Here is a 24,424-nt window from a genome sequence, read left to right as displayed (position 1 = left end):
CTGTGACACCAGTTTCAAGTATCCTCTCACATAAGCAGTGGTACAACTTGCTATACGCAGACCACTGACTTCCCCGTTACCTACTTTCACCTGGAATCCATTCCTTCACTATAGACAGCAGTACAACTTGCTATACGCAGACCGCTGACTCTCACTACCTCCTCGTTACTCCTGGACATTCCTTCTCACTATAGCAGTGGTACAACTTGCTATACGCAGACAACTGACTCTCCTCACGTTTACTTGTCCATCTGGTTCCTCGTGTACATTTATCTACTCATTACCAGTTGCTGCTAGTCATAGACTTTCCTTGAGCATTCTTTCACCATCTGCTGTTTCTCCTGTTCCGTTTTCACCCTGCTACCAGAGAACCATAGTACCAGCTACATTACTCTGGTAAGTCCATCATCTGGTGATATCCTGGGCAAAGACTCCTAGTGCCCGTGACACCCTTTAAACTCAATGATGACAACTGTTGCGGTTAGGTCCCAATGTAGCAATTATATTTATAAATTAATATTCTTAGCATAAAACTACACTACATATAGATTCCAAGGGTTAGCGAGTCAACTGCATTAAATGCATTATTTATACCAGACATTGCCTATTTGGTTCCACATAGCGCATTTAAATTTCTTCCACAGTATACAATACTATTTATATAGACATTTAAACACCCCTGGATAAAGCTTCTTTTTTGCAGAGGCATATACAGGGAGGGAGCTTGGGCATCCCGCACCTTAAGAGATTACTGCTTAGCAGCGCAGCTTGCCCATTATGTGCAATGGAGTGTCTCCCCCTCGCTCAGAGTGTGGACAACCATGGTCCATTTGGATTAATTTAATCTCGTCTTTTCTTTGGCTCCCAAGACTCTGATGTCTCCTTTTGTCTCACCTAGTGGTTTAATTTTTCTTATCCTAATAAGATTACCCCTCAAAGTATTATCTTTTAGCCTACTATTCAAGTTGAGCTCTCTTAGTGACTGAAGCTCATTTTTTTCACTTTTATTGAAGCCCAAGGTGCGGTTCTCCAAATTATCCTGTGCCGTGAAAAAACAGTGCTGGGGGCTTGGGCCGTTGGACCCATCCAACGGAGTCAAAAGGCCACTTAGGGAGATAAGGCTCTTCGGACTCCCGTTTGCCGATGCTAGCGGAGGCCCCTTTACATCCCCGATCTACGGAGCAAAAAGGCCCCGTAGTGGGCAAGCGTCTTCAGGACTACCTCCATCAAAAGGCTCAGGCAGTCCTTTTTACCCCAAGGTTGGCCGAAGCTTTCCTCAGGATTTTGGTTCTTCAGTTCCCCCCCATAAAGAGGGAGCCTATGACAACTTAGGGAGAGGGTTGCCCATAAGGATTGCACCCAAACTCAAACCGTGCAACTAGAATCAAACCAACTGAAATTTGTGCAAATAAGTGCTTAGTGCCATAAGTGCTAGTGTTTGAATAAGTAAAAAATAAAAAGTGCCAGCCTCATGGCCAGAGGGTGTGAAAAAGTTTCTGGTTCAGCTAAAAGACCAGTAACAAAAACTAAAAAGTGATGCAGGGTACTCAAAGGCATTGTGCTTGTGCCTTACTCTGTGTCCAAAGTGATAGTGACTGCCCCTACCATCAATGCATTTTCAGGATACTTCTGGGCCCTGTTCACCCGAGTCACAGGCTCCTCAAGCTCCTAACACCACCGGGCTTCTAACATCAATCCAAGGTTTCCTGCAGCCCTTTCAGGGGGGATTATCACTTCCCCCCCTTACTCAAGCAGGTACATTACTTGATTTTAGCCAAAAGGCAGAGAAGCAAATGAAGCTCATTCCAAACATGCGCCAACAATACATGATTATGGCAATCTGGAAACCAGGTCAGTCCAGCATTTTTATATATGAGACCAGGGGAGGGCTGGCAGACTTTAGCCCGGGGGGCAAGTACACAGCACTGGCCCATAAGTAGCGGCCCATCCTTAAAGGGTGGTTTTTGGTACAATATATATTTATCTATATAAAAAGAGGCTATTTTAGTATTGCTTAATCCATATATATATATATTTTCATACCCAGGCCCAGAGCTGGAATAAGGCTCTGCGGGGCCTGGGCACTTTAGACAGGGTAACCCCCTATGATGTAACATGGTTATCATTTTAGACATAGACACAGGCAATACTGTGTGCACTACTGTTAGGTGCACACAGTTCTGCCTTCACAAGCAGTACACAGTGAAGCGGGACATACCTCCCAACTGTCCTAAGCGAGATAGTCACCCAAATACGGGGCTGCCCCACCAGATTCAGGACAGTTGGCAGACTGTCCTGCTCTCTCCTACCTGTTCTTGTCACTGTCACCACTTGTGGTTGCTAGTTTATTTAGCTCATTTGCCGCTTGTCTGGATCCTGGAATATTGGAGGCCCTATTTAGAGAAAAAAATGGGTACATGAAATTTAGAAAACTCCAACCAATAATAGTATTCACATTTGATAAATAGACCTATTTCCCTCCAACTAACCCTGACATTAAATTAATAGTATTCCCATTTAATAAATAAACCTATTTCCCTCCCTCCAAAAAAGCCCCAGCAATAAATTAAATACCATTTACATTTAATAAATATAACCATTCCCCACAACCATCCCAGGCATGAAGTAATTCAGATCACTTTTAATAAATAGACCTCATTTCCCCAAACAGCACCACATTGAATTAATAGATTGCAAAGCACCCCAGCATTAAATTAAAGGTCCAATCACCCCATCTTAACTTCATAGGCCCCACTATTAAATTAAATTGCCCCATCATCACAACACAAATAAAATAGCAATGCACACACAATACACTTGCCCCTCACACACACACACACACACACACACACACACAATACACTGATCCCTCACTCACACACACACACATAGTATACTGGCCCCTCACTCACATGCAGTATACTGCCCCCTCACTCACACACAGTATACTGCCCCTTCACTCACACACAGTATACTGCTCCCCAACTCACACACAGTATACTGAGAACTTTATGGTGAGGCAGAAGGAAGGCTAAGCCCCCCTGCCATTTAAACTAATGAGGAACAATCAGAAAACTCCATTAGAAGCAAGCCTCTCTAAAGCCTATTTCTGCAATTGTAGTCATGTGACCAACGCTCTCCAGAAGTAGCATCTTGGCTGCCTAGCAACCAGCTGGTAAGGAAGAATCAGTGCAAGCGGTCTTGAGTAACACAGGGCTTATAATACACACCCAAAGACAGGAGAATCTTCAGAAAGTAAGAGGACTAGATAGAATCGATTTTGACGGTAACTGATTGCAAGTGTTCCAGCACCTTTCCTGGCAAACTCTTCAGCAACGTAGACAATTGACACTGTGCACAGAAACACAACAGAAAAAGAAAAAAATACAGATGAGGCTCCCGCTCAGTCTGTCTGTGTTTTACGAGGGTAAATAGGCTATGCTGAAATACCCAAGGGATCTAGCATGCTTCTGCTCCTTGATTCTTGATTTAAACCAGTCCATCTACCAGAATGGTCCTCTTCACATGAAGATTTACTACCACCAGTTTGTCCTGCACACGAAACCGGTAAACATACATTTAAGGAGCTCAATGAATGGTGAAAGATAGAAAGGATATACAAAGACTCCGCTAAGACAAGAGATTCATCTTCTCAACCCAACTTACAACAATATTTACAACTACTCTCCTCTCAATCTTTCACCATGGACCCTGGGGACTCTGTGATCATTTTGATACTTGATCCACATATCCTTTAGGATTTCTTTATATTCAATTTTGGTTAGGTTGGGTCCATTGTTCTACTGGGCATTCTTCTTACTGAATTTGCACTTACTGGCCTTTTCCTGGCCATTTTTTTTATATAAGTGTGCTCCTGGGTATTTACAAATGATTATATAGATCATACTAGTTTAAGATGCATATAATTTAAGAATTAAAATTGCATGCTAATTATAGTTGCAAATGCATGAGGTCTAGTTGGACCCCTCATCATCTTACTTGATAGTTACAAAGAAATGTTTTCTTTCTCCTATATATATCTTAACAGAAAGCTGTTGCCTCATTGAATCCCCTGTGTCCTAAACTCCTCCCAGGGTTACTTTTTTAACCATACAGTCTCTGGAGTAGCTACATTTATATTTTTAATTCTCAAGCTCTTCACTTTGTATTGTAGAAATTACCAAATAAGAGACTCCATACTACAGGGTTCTTAAGCAGTTGCTGTTTTATTTCAACATGAAACAGCATAACACACACACATTATAAATTCCATGGCTTACTGACACAATAACTTCACCCACAATCCCTAGCTATTGTCCAGCTGCTTGTCATTGTTGGAAGCCCCACCCACCAGATCCCACAATCCTTTTATTCACAAGCACACACCACAGCAATCGCACCCATGTCATGCACCTATGTGTAAACTCCTTTCTCAAGGTAATAGCAGGATCATTAATCTTGTCTGTATTTTTTCCTGCTGGACAGGTTATTCTGGTTTTTGGTTACCTTTTCCCAGTATGTTTTGCTGTTTTTGACTTGTTTCTCTAGCCCCCTTTCCTCTTCATTGCTGCCTACCCACATCTTGTCTCGCCCATCTCTAATTTCAATACTTATGGGCCTCCCCTTGGGGATTTCTCACTTATTTTATACCAAAAGGGCCCTGGTTACTATTCCACTTTATCCATATAAATTAGTCTGTTATGACAGACGGCCAAAAAATTCCCGATGCCAAGGGTCTAGAAATCCCAGAAAAGATGTTATGTGCTCTACAGTCCCTACACTGTGAAAGAATTGATTTGGCCTTTACACAAGAGACCCACTTTAAAAAGGATTTTGCTCCCTAAATAATGCGCACTACCCATATTCCTTTGTAGCAACAATTTTATTTTCAGGTGCTAGACTCTTCAAACGGTTCCCCTAGGTACTCCAAAATGGTTTTACCGTAAGGTAAGATGAATTTTACATTGCTACCAGTTGGATGATTCCTCGAGGCTACTCCATCCATATGACTGTGTTTATTCATGTCATTATACACTAGACTAGACTATCTATTTTTAAGTCAAAGTTATCCCCACCTAATCATGTCGCTGGCATTGGTCCAGTCACCTAGTCTGATAATGCACTGATCTCCATGATGATCTTGAACTTTAGGAAAAATTATACTAAATTAGTTGCTCTAAATCTCTCCAGTCTCCTTAACACTTGCTGGCCTTAACCAAGCATTTACGTTTAACATGCACCTAACCCAGCTAAATTATTTGGGAGTTATATTACTCAAAAACTTTTCCAAAATGTTTACAAATTGTTCCATGTTACCATCCAAAATTAAGGGTGAAATGAGTACTTGAAGAACCAAGAGGTTTTCCTGGTAAGTTGCAATCAACATTATGAAAATGAGAAAGTACTGTATGTCAGTCCTGGTAGAAGACTGGAATAGAGGAGAACACTAACCGGTATTAGCACTACTGAACTAGTAGGTGCGGAGTCTAACATACCCCTGATATTCGCCAGGGACCCCCGCAAGGAGGTTTTGGACTTCGCTGCACAGGGCATGCAGGTCGCGGTCCTACTAACCAGTTGCCGGTGTAGTGATAGAAGAGTCCGACGGTCCGGGTCAAGCCAATCTGGGATGCAAGTTACAAAAGGAAAATTCAGAAGGGTAGTCAAACAGGCCAAGGTCGCAGGAACAAAGTGGGGCACGCAGATAGGAGGATGGTCGACAAGCCGGGGCACAACAGGAGAGCGGATACATAGAAGGGTGGTCAGGGAAGCCGGGTCACAACAGGAAACACTCACTATATTAGCTGGAGACATAAACCTGATACTCTGTGTGCCGATAATATCTAGGCAACGGGACGGAAACTGGGCGCATGCCCCCGACGGAAGGCAGCTGGGGGCGCAGCATACCTGTTGCTAGGCTACAGGGCGCCACGAATGAGGCTCCATAGGCGTCCGTCCCCACAAAGCGGAAGAGCGGGGACGGCGCCTGACACTGTACCTGCTACAACCCTCCCAATAGATAACCCACCCAAATTCTTCAAGGTCTTACAATCAATGGTTAGATATTTTATATGGGGAGGAAATAAGCCTAGATACTTTCGAGACATACTGGAAGATGCAGAGTACGCCCCTCAATCTGCCGCAGCCGTACTGTCGTGGACCAGGCCCCACCCCAGACATGGTGTACTGGATCCGGCACCTTACTTAAGGGTGAAAGTAGGTCTGTGTTACGTTTAACCCAAAGGGACAGATCTGCCACTGACAAAGACTCGTTACGGACTATTGTAATCCTAACCTGCTCTTGTCAAGTAACTGCGTAGGCCCTATATCTTTGCCAGGGACTCTGCCCTTTAACAGAACCCCATATATTTCAGAATGCCTGAAGACCCCCATAGGTGGAAAAACTGAATGAATCTGGGACTAGGCCTGGACCAGGCCCGGTAGGCAGGGAACTCTCCTGGAATGCTGCCCCAGGAGGCTCCATCAAGGCTGGGTTAGGCAAAAAACTCTACCCTGCAGGTTTCTTGAAGTCAGAGCTGAAACAAACACCTCCTCTTTTCACAGCTGCTGGAACCAGTCATGATGATAGTAATGCCTCTACGTCATCCGCTAAAGCCTATGTTAAAGTTCATAGTGTTTTTAAGTCAGGGAAACAAAAATGTAAAAAAGCACCTCTTACCTTGGTAAAGGAAAAAAAAGCTGTAATCCAGGCAAAGGTAAGTTCTGAAAAAAAATTAAATTGCCAACATGACATTCTGCACACGCAGTGGCAAGGAAAGAATCAGGCCTTCGCCTTTCTCTATGACTGCTAGTTCTGCAACTGTCACTGAGCCATCTTCTTGTGAGGTCAGTCATGATGATACAAGACCTTGTCATTCTGACTCAAAAAGTGGTGCCCAAAAGTATGTTCAGATTCAGAAATGACACACATCCCTGAGGAGAGTCTATCCACGAGTGCTAGGTGTAAGCCTGACTTTTCTGATCCTATACTCATAAAGAAGCCTCCTTTCAGTATTTCTGCAGATGTGTGGATGAGCAGCCCAAGTGTAACCGATGATCCACAAATTTAGGATGCCACTTTGGAATTGCAACAGGATGAGGAGGATATTTGTGTAGCTGACGATGGTGCTTATGAGGATGTTGATAAGGATGATGTTGTTTGTGTAAGTCTTGCACCAGTGGAAACAGTTCTTGCACGTGATAAGAAGGCCATTTTCATGCCTGGGCATAAGACCAAAAAATTCACCTCTTATGTGTGGAATTATTTTTACCCAAATCCTAACAACAGTTGTCTAGCCATTTGTAGTATTTGTAAAGCCACAGTCAGTAGAGGTAGGGACCTTAACCCTCTAGGAACCTCATCCATGTTACGCCATTTGAAGCGAGTTCATGGCAAGCTGTTGGGAAAATCTCAAACTTATGCTAAAAAATAGCAACAAGCAGTACAGCATCAGCTAGCTCCCTTCTCTCACCTAGATCCCGACACCTGCAATCTACACCCACAACACCGTCCTCATCAATATCCTCTGTAGCGATCAGAGTTAGTCCTGCTTCCAAGTTGCTAAGGCTAGATGACTTCTCCACTATCCATGATTCCTCTGAAGAATTATTAAATCTTTAACCCACAAGCAGACCAGGAACAAGATTACTTACAACAATTGACTGTTAAACAATCCTTTGCAAGAGGAAGCAAGTATAAAAGCTGTCACCCAGTCGCAAAGCAGATCACAGACGCCATGGCAACTATGGTAGTATTAGACCTGCGTCCAATATCCACTATTTAATGCAGCTGGTTTTAGACAGTCAATTGAGGTCTTGTGCCCCCGTTACCAAATGTACCAAATTCCATCACAACACCATTTTACAAGAAAAGCTATTCCTGTACAAGACGGTTCATAAAAATGTAAAATTGGGCTGCAAAATGCCATTCTACCCACTGTACACTTAACCACAGATATGTGGACAAGCGGAACTGGGCAAACTAAAGATTATATGACTGTGACAGCTCACTGGGTTGGTGATTCACCTTCACCAGCGGAAACAGCAGCAGCATGTACCCAACTACATCACATTTTTTAGAGGCATTTAAAGAATTGACTAAAAACAGTGACACCTCTGCCGTAACTCCACCTGATCCTGCTATCAACATCCAAAGGATGGTGGAGGATTGTTTTAACAACAGCATAGAAATAGACACATCAGACATTCCCTTTACATACTGGGAGGAAAAAAAGGAAATTTGGAGCTCCATGTACCAATTCGCTTTGCAAAATCTAAGCTGCCCACCCTTCAATGTGTACTCGGAAAGAGTTTTCACCACAGCCGGGAACTTTGTCAGCGATCGGAGTAGGAGGCTACTTCCTAAATATGTGGAAAAGAAGATGTTCAACAAAATAAACTATAATTTCCACAAGGAAGGCCTTTACCGCCAATTACATCAAAGTACAGAGACTTCTGTAATGGTGGATTCCACTGGGGGTGAATTAATATTGTGTGAGGATGATGTACACACTGATGAGAGTGAAGATGAGGCTGAGGATGATGATAACAACATCTTGCCACTGCAGAGTTCATTAACAGCAGTTAGTTTAGGTGCTTTAAGCCCATTGTTAGCTTGTTTTGTGGGGGCCCAAACAAACCAAGCACTTCAGCCACAAAAGTGGTACTGATTGTCATTGGAGTGCTTGGTTTAAACTGTACATGTCCTTTTCAATATCTTACATAAGGTTGAATGGGAGGGCTCAAGGACAATTATATCTTACACAACTTTTCTTTTTTTTTCTGCCACTGCTGGGTGGCAATGTTTCCTAGATGTGCTATGAACTGCCATGTGTTTGTGTTGTTGCTCTGTCAATTAGCATCCAGCTTGCTTCAGTCTTTGGCCAAAAGTGTATGAAAATAATATTGTGTCCTGTGAGGTGGTCAAAATTGACTGGAAATGACTATAAAATAGTGTTATTGAGGTTAATAATAATGTAGGAACAAAAAAAGAGCAAAATTATGTGATTTTAGCATATTTTAGCAATTTTTCAAAACAAAAATATAGATCCAAAGCCAAAACATGCGAGGGTGGTTTTGCCAAAACCAAAACCAAAACACGAAGCTAATCCAGATCCAAAACCGAAATCAAAACAAAAACACGGGGATCAGTGAGCATCTCTAGTTTGAATACCAGCCTTAAGATTGGTAGTATGTGAAATTGTGTCATGTTATTTGTTACACCGTAAGTGAGGTATTCATGTTAGCCCTATAGCCTGCTATTGTTTACTTATGTCAAAGGAGTAACGTGTATTCTAGATATGCAGGAACAATGCATCAATAAAAATATTATCAGGTAGACCAGACTATTATTTAATTGAGGTCATCTTTGTTTACCTAAACCACAGGAGATATAGCTAGTCCCGCCCTGTTTCAAATCTAGCCAGGCAAGTGTTATGTTTAAAGCACAATGGAGTGTATTCATAAGCCAAACACACCCTTACAGCCTAAGGCTATTCTGGGGGTATAAGGAAGAGGGATTAACAAAGATCAGGCTGGTGTAGGAAAGATCAAGGATTCAAGGGACTAACAAAGATCAGGCTGGTGTAGGAAGTAAATGTTCATGCCAGCTGACAGGGGATGCAAATCAAGAGAATGATTGTGAGGACCCTTGTTCCTCTTCCTTTGGATAAATTACCAGAGGTCTTGTGAATCTGTTCGCTCTCCAAAAGTGAGGTGACAGTGAAGCAGGGCCGATGCTTTGCTGGCAGACACTGAGGCTTTGCAATCCTGCTAAGAAGTGTAGAAGGAGCTGGCAACAAAGTGGAAGCCTATAGTTGGATTTCCCAAGGTGGCCATAATAGGTCTGGTATCATATTGTATGTGCTTCCCTTGTAGTACATTTTATATAACTGTAACTACTCCTCCATGTTGGTTTTGTGACTGTTTTTGTTGTTCCAGTAATAATAAAAGTTACCATTGGTAAAGTTGGATATTTGCCTGGGGGTAAGCATTTACCCATGTACAGGGGAACTTGGTAGGCTGGTCAGCTTTGGTAGACGCAGTTTTCTCACAGAAAGTAATTCCTATCCGCTAGAGGATACCCTCCCCCCCACAACACACACACACCCACACACACCATTAAAGCATAGCTTAACAGTGTCAGAATCACATAGATGTAGTTGGTGATACCTGCCAGCAATTGGCACTACTAAGCATTGAGGCGCGGAGTCTAGCATGCCCCTGGTTTTCACCAGGGACCCCTGCAAGGAGGTATGGACTTCGCTGCAAGGGACGTGCAGGTCGCGACCCTCAGCATCAGCTGGCGAGGTAACAATTGAGGCAGCGGTAACGGCACACCAGGATTGTTTGTTTTTCTATATTTTGCTATTCATCTAACCAGACAATTTTTTAATGTATACCTAATAAAACTTTAAATTTTATTCATAGACCTATCTGGAGTGCCCCTCCTATACACTTCTTTTCTCCCTTTTTGTCCAGTTCAACAAAAAGATTTACAAAATATTTACAGTGCAATTTACCAATCCCACTGGTTTCACTATGTGTGGCCATTTGTATGAAAATTAATATTTAACACATAAACATGACTTCCATCATACTTTGTAAATAATCTTAACGCCTTCAATATGAGCAATTGTTTTTCATCATAAAGTCTTAGTACTTACCCTAACTTCCTTTAAAGAAAATGTTACTTCAGAATCAACTCCAATTTGGAAGTAATCAAATTCATCAGGACTTAAGTGTATTTCAGTATGCATTAACTTTGAATTGCCTGCATAAAATAAAAAAAGGGTGAGAGCACACAATGGAGACCCCCACCCCAATATCATGTGTGGTGTAGGGTAGAAACAGTGTACAATGATTTTGCAGAGGAGTCATTCCTAGTATCTAGCTGTACAATGTAGTAAATGATCAGAATCCACACATAAGTAAAATTTAAATCGCAAGGGTGGACTACATGAGAAACTGTCCCTCCAGCCTGCTTCAGAGAGGGTGCTGTCCCTCCAGCCTGCTCCAGAGAGGGTACTGTCCCTCCATTCTGCTCCAGTGATGCCTCACAGCACTGTCCAGTCAAAAATACCTCATAGTGCTGTCCGGTCAGAGATAAGTGCTCAGTCCAAGCCCCCAGAGATAAGTGCTCACTCTGAGTCAGAGCTATCTGCTCCATTCAAGCTTAATCATTTGGGTCTTATTTCTGAACTGACAGATTCCTATCGTTGCTTTCAGGCATGGGGTTAATTCTGCCCTTGCCTTTGGGCATGATGTCCTTCCTGCTGTCCCAGTGGGGGACTCCTGTCCTGCCGTTCCAGTGGGGGACTCCTCTCAGACTGCTGCCCAGCTTGAGTGTTCAGAGACTGCTGCCCAGGCCGGACTCTTAGAGTCAATTGCCCAGTCATCCGGGCCTGAAGTGCCACTGATGTTTGCTCCACCTGAGGGGCAACTGGTGTCTGCTCCACCTTAGGGGCCCACTGGCTACTGTTGGTCATCCCTGCAAGAACTAGTCAATTGTTTTTGATGGAGACATTACTCAATTTGTGACATTGAAGTATCATTGTGCAAGTCAATTGGCAGATCCTTCTGACACCACTCGGCAGGACTTAATTGTTACCATAATTAGGTCTCTTAGAGGAAAGGCTCTAAGGTAGGCGTGTTCCGTCATAGGCTCCAAAGATCACATTCTGAAGGATCTTACTGCCTTTAAATATGCGGTTATTTATTTATTTTTTTAAACATATTTTGTTAGGAAATGTAATTATTTTTTAACAGTATACAGATTAAGTTGCAAAGAACAATCAATCAATAAATATTACTAAGAAAATTGTTAAGAAAAGAGCGTGCTAGCAAAGGGAAAAGTGGAGGGATGAAGGGAATCTGGCTTGGCTTCTTGGTGAACAGTAGGTACTCAGTATGTGGTTTATAACTGAATCAAAAGCGTCAGTTTCAGCATTAAGAGGCTCTTGGTTAGTCTGCTCCATAAGAGGTAAGCCAGGGGTTCCAGATGTTTAAAAATTTGTTGAGGCATTAATTAATGATGCTTGTGATATGTATACAACGGTATGTCTGCCATATTTTATTAATCACTTCAGAGAGCGCCGTGGGTTCGGCTGCTTCCAGTTCACTGCTATTGCACATTTGGCGGCATTAAGTGTATGGCCCACAAGCGCTATTGTGTACTTGTCAATATCCGGTACCGGTCTCTGTAGGAGAGAATAAGAAGGGCAAGGGGGAAGCTATAATGAGGTGACTCTATAAATTAGATTATGTACCCTCTGCCAGAATCTCATGATCTTGGGTCAGGACCACCAAATATGATGGAATAAGCCCTCTTGTTCACAGGACCTCCCGCATAGACTGGCTGAATCAGAATATATGGCTTTTAGACTGGTGGGGACCAAATACCATCTATACAGTAGTTTATATGAGTTCTCCTTAGTTCTTACACAGATAGAGCTCTTGGCAACCCGTGTCCTGATCTTAGACCACTCAGCATCTCCAGCTCCACAATGAAGTCTTCTTCCTACCTCAGTACATACCGGTCATTGATAGGTTGACGAAATACCACCGAAAGATTGTAAAAGGTGAAGATTAAGCCAGTAAGGAGGGACTTACTACTACAAAAAGATTCTAAAGGCGGAAGATGATAAATAGACTTAAATGCTGGTATTGAATGATAAAGGTGTCTTAGTTGAAGGTATTGGTGGAAGCATCCATGATGAATGTCATAGCATCGTTGGAGGTCCGCAAATTTGGGGAATATATGCATAGGCGCTTTGTCCGTCAGGAATCTAATCCCTCGGCGGGACAAGTGTTGGAAGGAGGATTGCTGTAGTCCAGGAGGTAAAGCTGTGTTGTTCCACAATGGGAATGATGAGGTTATTAAAAAGATTTTCCCATTTCCAGTCCCCACATTTTTTGAAGAAACTGCTTTTTTGTGCCTACCTCAGACCATAATGCTATTTCAAAAAAGAACAAGCATAAAAAGAGAAGAGCCTGAATTTTGAGACTCTGTGGAGCGTCTGGAATCTACTCCTTAAAGGGGGTGGCTGTGTTAGGAATCTTCTTATTTTGTATCAGGCCTGCAGTACCTCTGTGTTACCAGAGGTGCTACCGTTATGACTTTGGACATTTTCACTTCACCTGCAGGAGTTTATCTCATGTCAAATAAATCACCTAAAGGAGTTGGTTTTTGAGGCACTCCAGTCCACTAGAAATGTAATATAACAACAACTTTATTGAATGGTATCTTTAAAAGCAATTATCTGACTAGAGCTCAAATATAGGTGAATATTTTAAAATCCAAACATGTGAAAAGATATGAAAAATAAGTGTAAATAGAAATAAAAACAAAACAGACCCCTCAGGGAAGCCAGTTAGGATGATGTATAAATATTATTTAAGTCACTATGAGTATTAACATAGGGATTGTATTATCCAGATCCCTGCGATAGTAACCATATATGTTAGAATTGCATAATATCCTTTTAAATTCATATTCACATATATATGCAATATATTGTTTATTGTAACGTTGTTGTCAGGGACATGAGAATAAACACCTCTTTCATATGTCTTGTCATATTATGTCTTGTTCTACATTTTCCTTTTAGTGATTGGCTGGTTTACAGAACTAATATTGTTGGGAATGGATATTATATCTCCTTAATTATAATGCGGAGTGGGTAGTGGAAAAGGGTATATCAGTTATGGAGGATGCCTGAGTCTAAACAATATATTAATGTTTTTATCAAAAGGGGGACTAGTAGGGTCAAATGTGTTCATAGAGAAACACTTTTTAATTTAGAAGGGGAATATGCACTCTATTAATGTTGTTGATTCCCATTACAGGATTAATATATCCCTCTTGGTCATCACCTGTTAAATATTGACCAGTATATGGGATAAGAGTCTTTCCATTCTTATTTATAGCCTCCTATGTGAATACAAAGAATCAATATAAGTATGATGGATAGTACATACATCATATTGGATATGGGCAAATATAACTTGCGATCCACAGGTTCCCTATTATATAATATAGGGTCCACTGAATGGTAATTGCATTATGTATAGCTGTGCCTTCCTCCCCTTTGCAATGCGCTATATGTGCCTTCCTCCCCTCCTATGCTCTTTCCCTTAATCCATCTATAGACACAAGATAACAGTGCTGTCTGGTAAAGCCATAGTATTAGTATAGTAAGTTTGTTGCATGATAGCAGACGTAGCTACTCGCCGCTTGCCGGATTTTTCACTTCCAGGTCTGTGACGCCCGACCCGTCGTCTGTTTCGCCGTATAGGCTTAGTCATGGGAATTACTTGTCTACTGTTAGGGTGTAGATTATATACTGGGAGCAACCAATTCATGTGCCTCAAATTGACTGACGTGGATGCCAACTAATCCCATGGTCCTACATATAAATTGGATTTTATAACACTGTCACCTTATATCTTAGAGAGGATAACGGTTATTTATATTTCTATCATGCTGATGACTTGTAAGTATTCTATCTATGTTTAATGTACTAAATGGAGCCTAATTATGCGACAGTAAGATATACCAAGGAATTATTCAAAAATCAGATCCTAAATTCCAAATATATCTGTAGATATTTACATATAAATTCCAATACTGTTATTACTCAGCAAAGTAGTGTGTTAAGATATTGTTACGTCTCACGGGAGACTCCTATTAGTCAGAGTTGACGCAGGCCTTTCTAAGTCACAGAGTCTACAGGACGTCCCAGTATTCACTAAGAACCGCCGCAAGGTGGGGTGGGTTTTGCTGCCGGAGGCCCACAGGTCGCGGCCCCAAGGTTATCCCCCTGAGGTAATAGGTGAGAGGCTGTAGATGAGAGATCCGGAGAGCAGACTCTCCGGTAAAGCAGGGCAGGATAATTAGCTGAAATAGATCAGCACACAGCAAAGATTCCTATCATAACCAAATACTCTAAATGTCCATCATGAGTGTTAAATGCCGTTTTCCATTCTTCTCCATGCATGATACGGACTAAATTATAAGCACCTCTGAGGTCCAACTTGGAAAAAACAGAAGCCCCTCTAATTCTGTCAAACAACTCAGAGACTAGTGGTAGGGGATACATATTCTTTGCAGTGATAGCGTTCAGTCCTCTGCAGTCTGTCACACACCGCTCTCTGGGTATCTCCACCCGAGCCTTAGCACACATACCCTCCTTAGTCTCCTCATTGTGCATGCCGTCAGCAACAGTCTGCACCTGTGCTATGCTTCACCTGTGTTATCTGGCCTATCTAGCCATTGGTCAATGCTCATTTATAAGTCTCCTCCCCTCACCTTTTCACTGCTGGTTCTTCAAGTCTTCACCTGGTCTGAAACAGTTTCCTTCTCTCCAAATCAACAAGAGAGAAAGAAAAGAAATGATAATGTGGGGCACTCAAATGGATGACTATACATATAAAATAATCTTTATTAAGTTAATAAAAAAGCAAACAATTCTGCTGAAAAAAAATTATTTTCATTGGTAGAGAAACTACTTAAATAATTAAGATATTTTTTGAAAAAAATAAAATAACTAATAACAGAGTGCTGTAAGTGATTTAAGAAGAATATTAACATCCTAATAATATTTTAATATATACATATTTGTGATACCAATATATCCCCAAAAAGGGAAAAAGAGAATCATAGAAATAATTATTATCAGTTGTTATGGACCAAACTACCCATACAGGATATCAAGAGGACATGAGGATTGAAAAGGCATGTTTACTAATTCAAAAAAACTGAATAATTATGATGATCATTAAGACCATATGGGACCATACTACCCATTAAGAAAATTTGTTTAGTCTCTCTTCTTAAAAGTTCATTCTGAAAATTTCCTCCTCTCAGTGCTAAATTCACTTGCTCCATGGCAAAAGCTGTCAGAACCCTTGAGTCACTTTGGTGATATTTTAGAAAATGTTTAGCCACTACTGTTAGTTGTTTTAGGTTGGCCTTGTCATTAGCGACTCTTTTAATGTTTCCAATGTGCACTAAGACTCATTTTTTGAGGGGTCTGCTGGTCATTCCCACATACTTGAGATCACATGGACATGAAAGACAATAAATTACATTGGCAGAGTTGCAATTTAAATATTTTTGCATTTTCCATACTCTTGCGAATTTATCTTTGTAGTTCTTAACCTGGATCATATTTTGACAGGCCTTACATGAGCCACATTTGTAAAAAAAACATTTGAAATACTTGAAATCTTTTTCCTTGGAGTTAGGAAACTGTGTACCAATTGATCTTTAAGATTTTTAGATCGTCTCCACGTTATGGAGATCCTATCATCCAATACTTGTTTGAGATCATTGTCCAATAGCAGAACATGCCAATGTTTTTGTAGAATCCAAGTTATTACTCTCCATTCAGAACAAAAAGTTCCCACTAATCTTAATTTGAAGTTTTTAGGATTTTCTGTCTTCTTTTTGGTATTTGGGTGAATCAAGGTGTCTCTATTTAATTTAGACATGCTTTTCTCAGCTCTTTGGATTATACTTGTGCTGTATCCTCTTCCCATTAATCTACATTTCAATTCACCTGATCTCTGTCTGTAGACTTGTTCATCTGAACAGTTCCTCTTGGTTCTCAAAAGTCCAGCTTTTGGAATACCCGTAATGACAGGTGGATAATGGGAACTTGAGAAATGAAGTAGGCTGTTAGTAGCCGTCTTTTTCCTATACATGTCAGTATGTAATCTACCATCTCCATTTTTGGATATTATTAAATCTAAAAAGTTGATTATTGAATCATGTATTTCTGACATTAATTTTAGATTTAACTCATTATCATTAAGGGACGCTGTGAATTCATAAAATAATCCATCATCACCATCCCATAGTAGAATCACGTCATCTATATACCTCAACCATAATAATATATGGTCGGTATATTTCTCACTGCGTGAATTAAAGACTATTTCCTTCGCCCACCATCCCAGATATAAATTGGCATAGGTGGGGGCACAGACAGTCCCCATCACAGTTCCTCTAATCTGAAAAAAATAACTTTTCTTAAAAGACAAAATAGTTCTTTGTTAATACAAACTGAGTCAAAGAGGTGGTGGAACCAGTAGGAATACAAATAATTTGGAGGGTGTACATCTAATAAATCTATGTATCCATAACCTATATTTACAATTAAGAAGATACTAATTTATGAGGTATAATTATAGGGCTGGATAGTTATTACTGTCTATTTTACCAGATTTATTTACTTTGGAATTTTTCATTATGCACATTTTAATATTTGGCTATCAGTAGTTTCTCTACCAATGAAAATAAAGTTTTTTCAGCAGAATTGTTTGCTTTTTTTATTAACTTAATAAAGATCATTTTATATGTATAGTCATCCATTTGAGAACTTGTTGATTACTAGACAAATTATGTGTTTGGGTGCACCCTTCCTTGAGATATTAATATATAACAATCACAGCTATATAACGGAGTTCATTTAAAAGGAAGTACTGTGGATTGCCTGCCGCGGTGTTTTCCCCAAGTATAATTAGCTTCCTTCTCGGTTGCATTGACCTCCGCTGATCCGTTCCACCTCCATGCGGTAATGCGATAATAGCTGTGGTTCACTGTCTGCTGCATAACCTTGATACCGCTGATTTCTGCTCATCTGTTCCACTGGTTAGTGGTAATCGCTGTGATCAACGCCTGCGTGCACCGCTGACCTCCGCTGATCCCTTCCACATCCATGTGGTAATAGCTGTGGTTCACTGTCTGCTGTACAACCTGGATACCGCTGATCTCTCCTCATCTGTTCCAGTCATTAGTGGTAATCGGTGTGATCAACGCCCGCTATCTACTCTGCATGCACCGCTGACCTCCGTTGATCCGTTTCATCCCCATGTGGTAATGGCTGTAGTTCACCGTCTGCTGCACACCTTGTACACCGCTGATCTCTGCCTACCTGTTCCACTCGTTAGTGGTATTCGCTGTGATCAACGCCCGCTATCTATTCTACATGCACCACTGCCCTCTGATGATCCGTTCCACTTCCAAGTGGTAATAGCCATGGTTCATCGTCTGCTGCATACCCTGTACTCTATTGAGCCTTATTTTTATATGATTACTGTTATTATTATTTTTTCTATGTTTTAATAAATTGTATCGATTTTATACATCAGCGCTGCCATTTCTATTTTTGCTCTATTGAGCCTTGCCTACATGTTCCACGCCTTAGTGGTAATCACTGTGATCATCGTCTGCTATCAACTCTACATGTACCATTGACCTAGCTGATCCATCCACCCTCTAAGTGGTAATAGCTGTGGTTCATCGTCTACTGTGGATTACCCTGTTCGGGCTCAGCATCTCCTCCTCTCTGGTGTTCTACTAAGGACTCATGTAGCTGCCCTTCGCTGGGTTTACTCCTCAGTGTCAAATTGCCTCTTAAAGCCACCTCTCTGTTCTGTCTCACTGGGAACTTCCCTAGAGGGCCGCGACTTGCAGGGTGGAAACCGCTGAAGCCCAAATCTCCTTGCGGGGATCCCTGGTGAATACCTTCCACTCTGTTAGACTCCGCGTTTCTGGGGGAGCCTAGCAAATACCAGCTGAGACAGCAGGATCTCACTCATCCTTCGTGAACAAACCTGACATAGTCAATACAAGGACAGAGACCGTCGTCTTTTTGTTTAACAAAGAAGAAGCCGGCCCCAGCAGGAGAGGAAGATTTCCTAATAAAATCCACTTAAGGTTATTCTCTAGTAGGTGGGGTCAGAGCAAACTGTTACGTCTCATGGAAACTCCTATTAATCAGTGTTGACACAGGGCTTCCTAAGGCGTGGAGTCTAACGGACCACCCCGTCTTCACCAAGAACCGCCGCAAGGCGGGATGGGTTTTGCTGCCGGAGGCCCGCAGGTCGTAGGCCTAGGTTAAGGCCCTAGGTTAACCCCCTGACATAATAGGAGAGGCTGTAGATGAGAGATCCGATAGCAGACTCTAAAGCGGTAAAGCAAGACAGGATAATAAGCTGAAATAGGTCAGCACACAAGATTTTAGTGTAGAAAATTGTCGTGAAAAATAATAATATTAATACTGATAATAATGCAGAAAAGCTGAAGATTATGAATAATAAAGGTACTAAATATAATGTGTGGGAAAAAGGGGGAGTGAGATTAAGTTTCCTGTGTGAGAATTCTTATTGGGCTATTCGTAGTCTACTATTTTGTCTTCCTGAAAAAGTATTATTAGTTCACATGATCAAATTCTTATTACTTTTTTTTTTTTTTTAAACTCTTTATTTTCAGCAAAAACATAAGTTCCAAATAATACACAGCAATCGTTGGGAGACCAAAGATTCACAGCAAGTCCAGGGGGTAAATGTATCAAGCTGCAAGTTTGCAACTCCAGCGATTTTCTCAGGAGAGTTGAAACTAGCCGATGTATGAAGCTGAGTTTTCATACAAAATCGCCAGAGTTCTGCTTCTGTCAAAATCGCTACTTGCAAAATCGCCAGAGATCAAACTCACCACTGTTTGCCACTGCAGCTATACAAGTCTACAATGTATGAAGCTGAGAGTTAGCAAACTCAGGAGAGTTTGCTTCTAAACACGCCAGATACAACACGCTGCTTGATAGCAGCGTGTTGTATCAACACATCACTGTTACACTGCCCTGGCAGTGTTAAAAAGTTAAAGAACAGATTAAAGTTTTAAAAAAAAAAAGCGTGAGGTCCCCCCGCTATTTATGCTTAACCCTAGTGCTGCCTGACTAGTGCTGGTCCCGTGAAAATCGGGAATTTTTTTTGCGTGGGGTCCCCCGATTTTCACTTTACCAGCACTAGGCAAACCAGCCAGGGTTGGCGGCACTACAATTAACGTAGCGCATTGCGCATGCGCTACTTGCGTAACCTGTATTTACCGTATTACAGGTTACGCAAGTAGCGTAGCGCATGCGCAATGCGCTACATTAATTGCGTAAGCGCTAAATACTGTAATATGTGATTTCCCCACTAGCGTGGGAAAATACCATAATACAGTACTTAGCTCTTACGCAAACAGCGTAAGAGCATTGCGAAACGGACCTCCTACTAGGTAGGAGGTGTTTGCGGCGGCTCCTGGCTTTTATTTTTTTTTACTTCAATCAAGACTAAAGAGTCGGGAAATTACAAATATGTGCCCCTTCTGGGTGAAGTGTTCCAGTTGGCACAGATTCGTTTATGGAGGTACAAATGGCTGGGACTGGGGCAAGCCGGCAAGATGGATGTACAAATAATAAGGGACATTGGCTCAAGAAAGAAGACATCATCTGTAAGTATTTTTTTTTTTTTATTTTTAATAAATAGTTGTGGTTTAAAAGAGGGTGGTTAGTGTCTTTATTGTGGGTTTTATTATTTTTAATAAATATGTGTGGTTTGTATGAGGGTGTTGTTGTTTTGTTAACTTTTTTCTTTGTGGAACTACAGGGCCCAGCAAGCCAGGAATGTCAGGGCATGTTGGCACTTGTGGTTCTCCAAGTGCCAACATGTCCTGGCTGCCGTGGGTATGCTGGTGCTTGTAGTTATACAAGCACCAGCATGGCCCATGTTTTTGGCAACCTGGCTGGCTGGGACTTGTAGATCCACAAACAAAATTGGTGTCAGTTTGTTTTTTTTAACCATTTAGCGCCATATTACCCTACTACCCACAGCCCAGGGGTAGTAGGAAGAGCCCTAGTGCTATCAGCATTGGGCTGGTTTTTTCCAGGTGGGGGGGGCGCTCGTTTTTTTCAGCGGACCCCACTCCCTAGGGAATCCAGCCCAGCGCTGAACAGTCTAGGGTTGGTGTCACGCTGTAGGCCTATGAAGGCTGAAGAGAAATAGACACTAACCGGTATTAGCGCAACTGGTCAAACAGGCGCGGAGTCTAATGTGCCCCTGGTGTTCACCAGGGACCCCCGCAAGGAGGTTTGGACTTCGCAGCAGAGAGCACGCAGGTCGCGGTCCTATTAGCCAGTTACTAGTGTAGCCTTGCCAATAGGTGGCGGTGAGAGCTTCATCATTCCAGCCTAATTATGAGGCTAAGGTACGAAACTGAACAGCGTATTGGCCTGCAATGAAGGAGGGATCCATCTCTTCGTTCCCACAGTATCGAGGCCCAAGCTAGGGCTTGTGCCGTCAGGAGGGAAATAGTGTAGGCTACCTTAGCTCTCTCAGATGCGAAGTTTTCCGGTGTAAGTTCAAATTGGATGGAACACTGATTCAGGAATCCACGGCATCCTTTGGGATTACCGTCGTATTTCTCTGGGGTTGGAATCCGTAGTGTTCTGGAGGTAGCAAGTACTGTGCTTGGTGGTGCAGCGGCCGGAGCAGGATCAGGAGCTGGAGCTGCTGCCTGAGAAGTGCTCAGGGAATCCAAGCGGGAAATCACTCCTTGTAAACACTGCAAGAGTTGTGCTTGGTTGGCCTCCTGCCGTTCTACCCGTACTCCTAAATGGATGAGGAGGTCTCGGGATGAGGGTTCTCCGGTACCGTCAGTCATGGCCAGAGTAAACTGTCACGCTGTAGGCCTATGAAGGCTGAAGAGAAATAGACACTATCCGGTATTAGCGCAACTGGCCAAACAGGCGCGGAGTCTAACGTGTCCCTGGTGTTCACCAGGGACCCCCGCAAGGAGGTTTGGACTTCGCAGCAGAGAGCACGCAGGTCGCAGTCCTATTAGCCAGTTACCAGTGTAGCGTAGAGAGGTCAGACGGTTCCGGGTCACAGCAATCAGAGATATCAGGTACAAAAGAGAAATCCAGTAGAGTAGTCGCCAAGCCGAAGTCACGATACAGAATGGGTCACACAGAGGAAGAGGATGGTCGCCAAGCCGGGGTCACAACAGTAAACAGGAAGCAGGATACTCAGGGAAAACAAGGGAGTGTGGAAGCCAGGAACACTGGTGGTGAACCTGTTACTCTGGCACCTTAATGGCGCCAGAGACAGGTTTAAATAGAGGGCTGACTGCAGTGATTGGCGGAGAGGAGGAGGCGTAACAGGAAGGAGAAGCGGCGTCCTGTTGCCTAGCAACGGGACTGAGGACAGGGCGCATGCGCCCGAGTACCCGGAAGTGAGTCCCGCGGCAGCCGACAGAGAAGTCAGACGTCCGTTCCCCATCTGACAGGGAATCAGCGGGGACGGTGTCTGACAGTTGGTTAGTCATTATGGCAGGGGGACCCCTGCCGCGCATCCCCCTGCTATAGTGCCGCCAACCCTGGCTGGTTTGCCTAGTGCTGATAAAGTGAAAATCGGGGGGACCCCACACAAATTTTTTCCCCGATTTTCACGGGACCAGCACTAGTCAGGCAGCACTAGGGTTAAGCATAAATAGCGGGGGGACCTCACGCTTTTTTTTTAAAAAACTTTTATCTGTTCTTTAACATTTTAACAGCTGCCGGAGCTCTGGCAGCTGTATGACAGGTCAGTGTAACAGTGATGTGTTTACAACTCACTGTAACAACACAGGAGAGTTTGCCAAACACAGGAGAGTTAGCTAAACTCGGGAGTGTTTACATCGCTCAAAATCGCCAGAGATGACCAGCGATTTTGAACATGAGTGTCAAAATCGCAGCTTGATACATTTCCAGTTTTTTTAAAAAAAATTGCGGGTAAACGCGATTTGCCGCGATTTAAACACGCTGGCAAACTCGTACTTTGATACATTTACCCCCAAGTGTACATACAAAATAGAAATCCAGCGAGAAATGCAAAACAAGATAAAACATACGGATATACTGTAGAACTATTTTTGTAAGAATTTTAAATTCTGATTACTTTTAATTAATTTTACTCCATGATGTTCAACATATTGAAAAAATCCCCATTAATTGATATATATTTTATTATGTAATTTTATGATCCACATAATCACAATATACCTCTAATTATATCTAATTTTGCTGTATGATGTTCAAGATATTCAAAAGTCCTCAATAGTTGATATATCTTATAAGTTGGTACAGAGGGTATATGGTTCCAGTCTTGTTAGTGATATTTTTCACTATCTATTCATAGTGGTACATCAAAGGAAAGGGAGGGAGAGAAACCCACTCTATCTGCGGCAACGCATTAAGAGGGACACAGAACCACCCAAGGGACATACAGGCCTCCATCCACCAGGCAAGTGATCTTCACAAAAAACTAGCAAAACTGATATTTTCATTTAAACCATGTGGTATTAGAGAATCTAGGAGAAAAATCCATTTGCTTTCTTTGCAGAGGAGTTCTTTCATAATATCTCCTCCTTTTATCCCCATTCCTATTCTTTCAATTCCAAAAGCTCTCAATTCTCCAGGGTTGCTTCCATGATGTTGTAAAAAATGTTGCACTACAGAGTAAGTTGTTTGAAATGCTTTTTGTTTGTCTAATTGTGCGTTTTTTTATGGTAGCTGCATGTTCTAATAACCGCTGCTTCAAAGATCTGCTAGTCATTTCCCCGTATATATTGTCACATGGGCATTTTAAACCATATATTACCCCTTTGGTGTTGCAATTAATTAAGTGGTTAATTCTGTGTCTATGTCCATAATTGTCCTCAATATCCAAGATTTTAATAATTAATGGGAATGCTTTGCAAGAGCCACACTTATATGAACCTTTTATAGTTTCAGTTTGTTTATTTGAAACAAAGTGACTCAGAACAATTTTTTCGCCTAAATTGGGTGTGCGTCTCCAGCTGAAATTTGCCTTTTTACCCAAGTGTTTGGCTAATCCCTCAACCAACATGAGTATGGGCCAATGTCGCTTTACAATCGACTGGATGTCCCTCCATTCTTGACAGAAATTCACTACAAACCTAACTTTGTTATCCATTGTAGATTTCTGTTTTTCATATATATTAGTTCATCTCGATTTGTAGATCTTACGTGATTCAATGCTTTCTTGATTGATCTTTTACTATATCCTTGTACTAACCTTATGCTCAATTCTTCCGCCCATTTATTAGAATCCAAAGGATCTGGGCAATTCCACTTCAATCTCAGAAATTCTCCTTTCGGTATGTTTTTGATTAAGGGTCGGAAATGAGAACTATTGCAATGCAATATGCTGTTAGTGGCTGTTCTCTTTTTATACAAATCTGTTTCTACTTTCCCATCCAAGGTCTTTTTGATGGTAATATGCCCAAAAATTAATGTTGTTCTTATCCATCTCATATGTCAGTTTCAGATTATTCTTGTTGTTGTTCAGAATACTAATAAAGTTCTTAAAGGACTCCTGGGGGTAAATGTGTCAAGCTCCGATTTTGAAAATGCAGCGATTTTCTCGCCAGTGTTTCATCTCACAATTGTATTGAAGTGAGATTTGTTGTTAAATCGCTGTTTACAAAATCGATAGAGATCAAAGTCCCAACTTTTTGTCACTCTAGCTATAAAAGTCTCAAATGTATGAAGCTGCAATAAAGCAAACACTCCTGAGTTTGCCTTAAAAATCGCTAAAT

The 24,424-nt window shown here is 41.8% G+C and overlaps 1 protein-coding gene across 1 annotated transcript in view; it reads right to left on the bottom strand.

Annotated features, from left to right (window-relative positions):
* RAD9B (RAD9 checkpoint clamp component B) overlaps positions 1–24,424 on the bottom strand; it is a 111,948-nt gene that overhangs the window by 24,382 nt on the left and 63,142 nt on the right. Inside the window, exon 7 of the mRNA XM_075211516.1 lies at positions 10,665–10,771. Within this exon, the coding sequence (XP_075067617.1) occupies positions 10,665–10,771 (107 nt within the window). The remainder of the gene's footprint in view (positions 1–10,664; positions 10,772–24,424) is intronic.

The sequence above is a fragment of the Mixophyes fleayi genome, chromosome 1, assembly GCF_038048845.1.
Source record: "Mixophyes fleayi isolate aMixFle1 chromosome 1, aMixFle1.hap1, whole genome shotgun sequence".
NCBI classification, from domain to species: Eukaryota; Metazoa; Chordata; class Amphibia; order Anura; family Limnodynastidae; genus Mixophyes; species Mixophyes fleayi.
The sequence above is the reverse complement of the archived record's forward strand: the minus strand, read 5'-3'. Positions and strand labels throughout refer to the sequence as shown.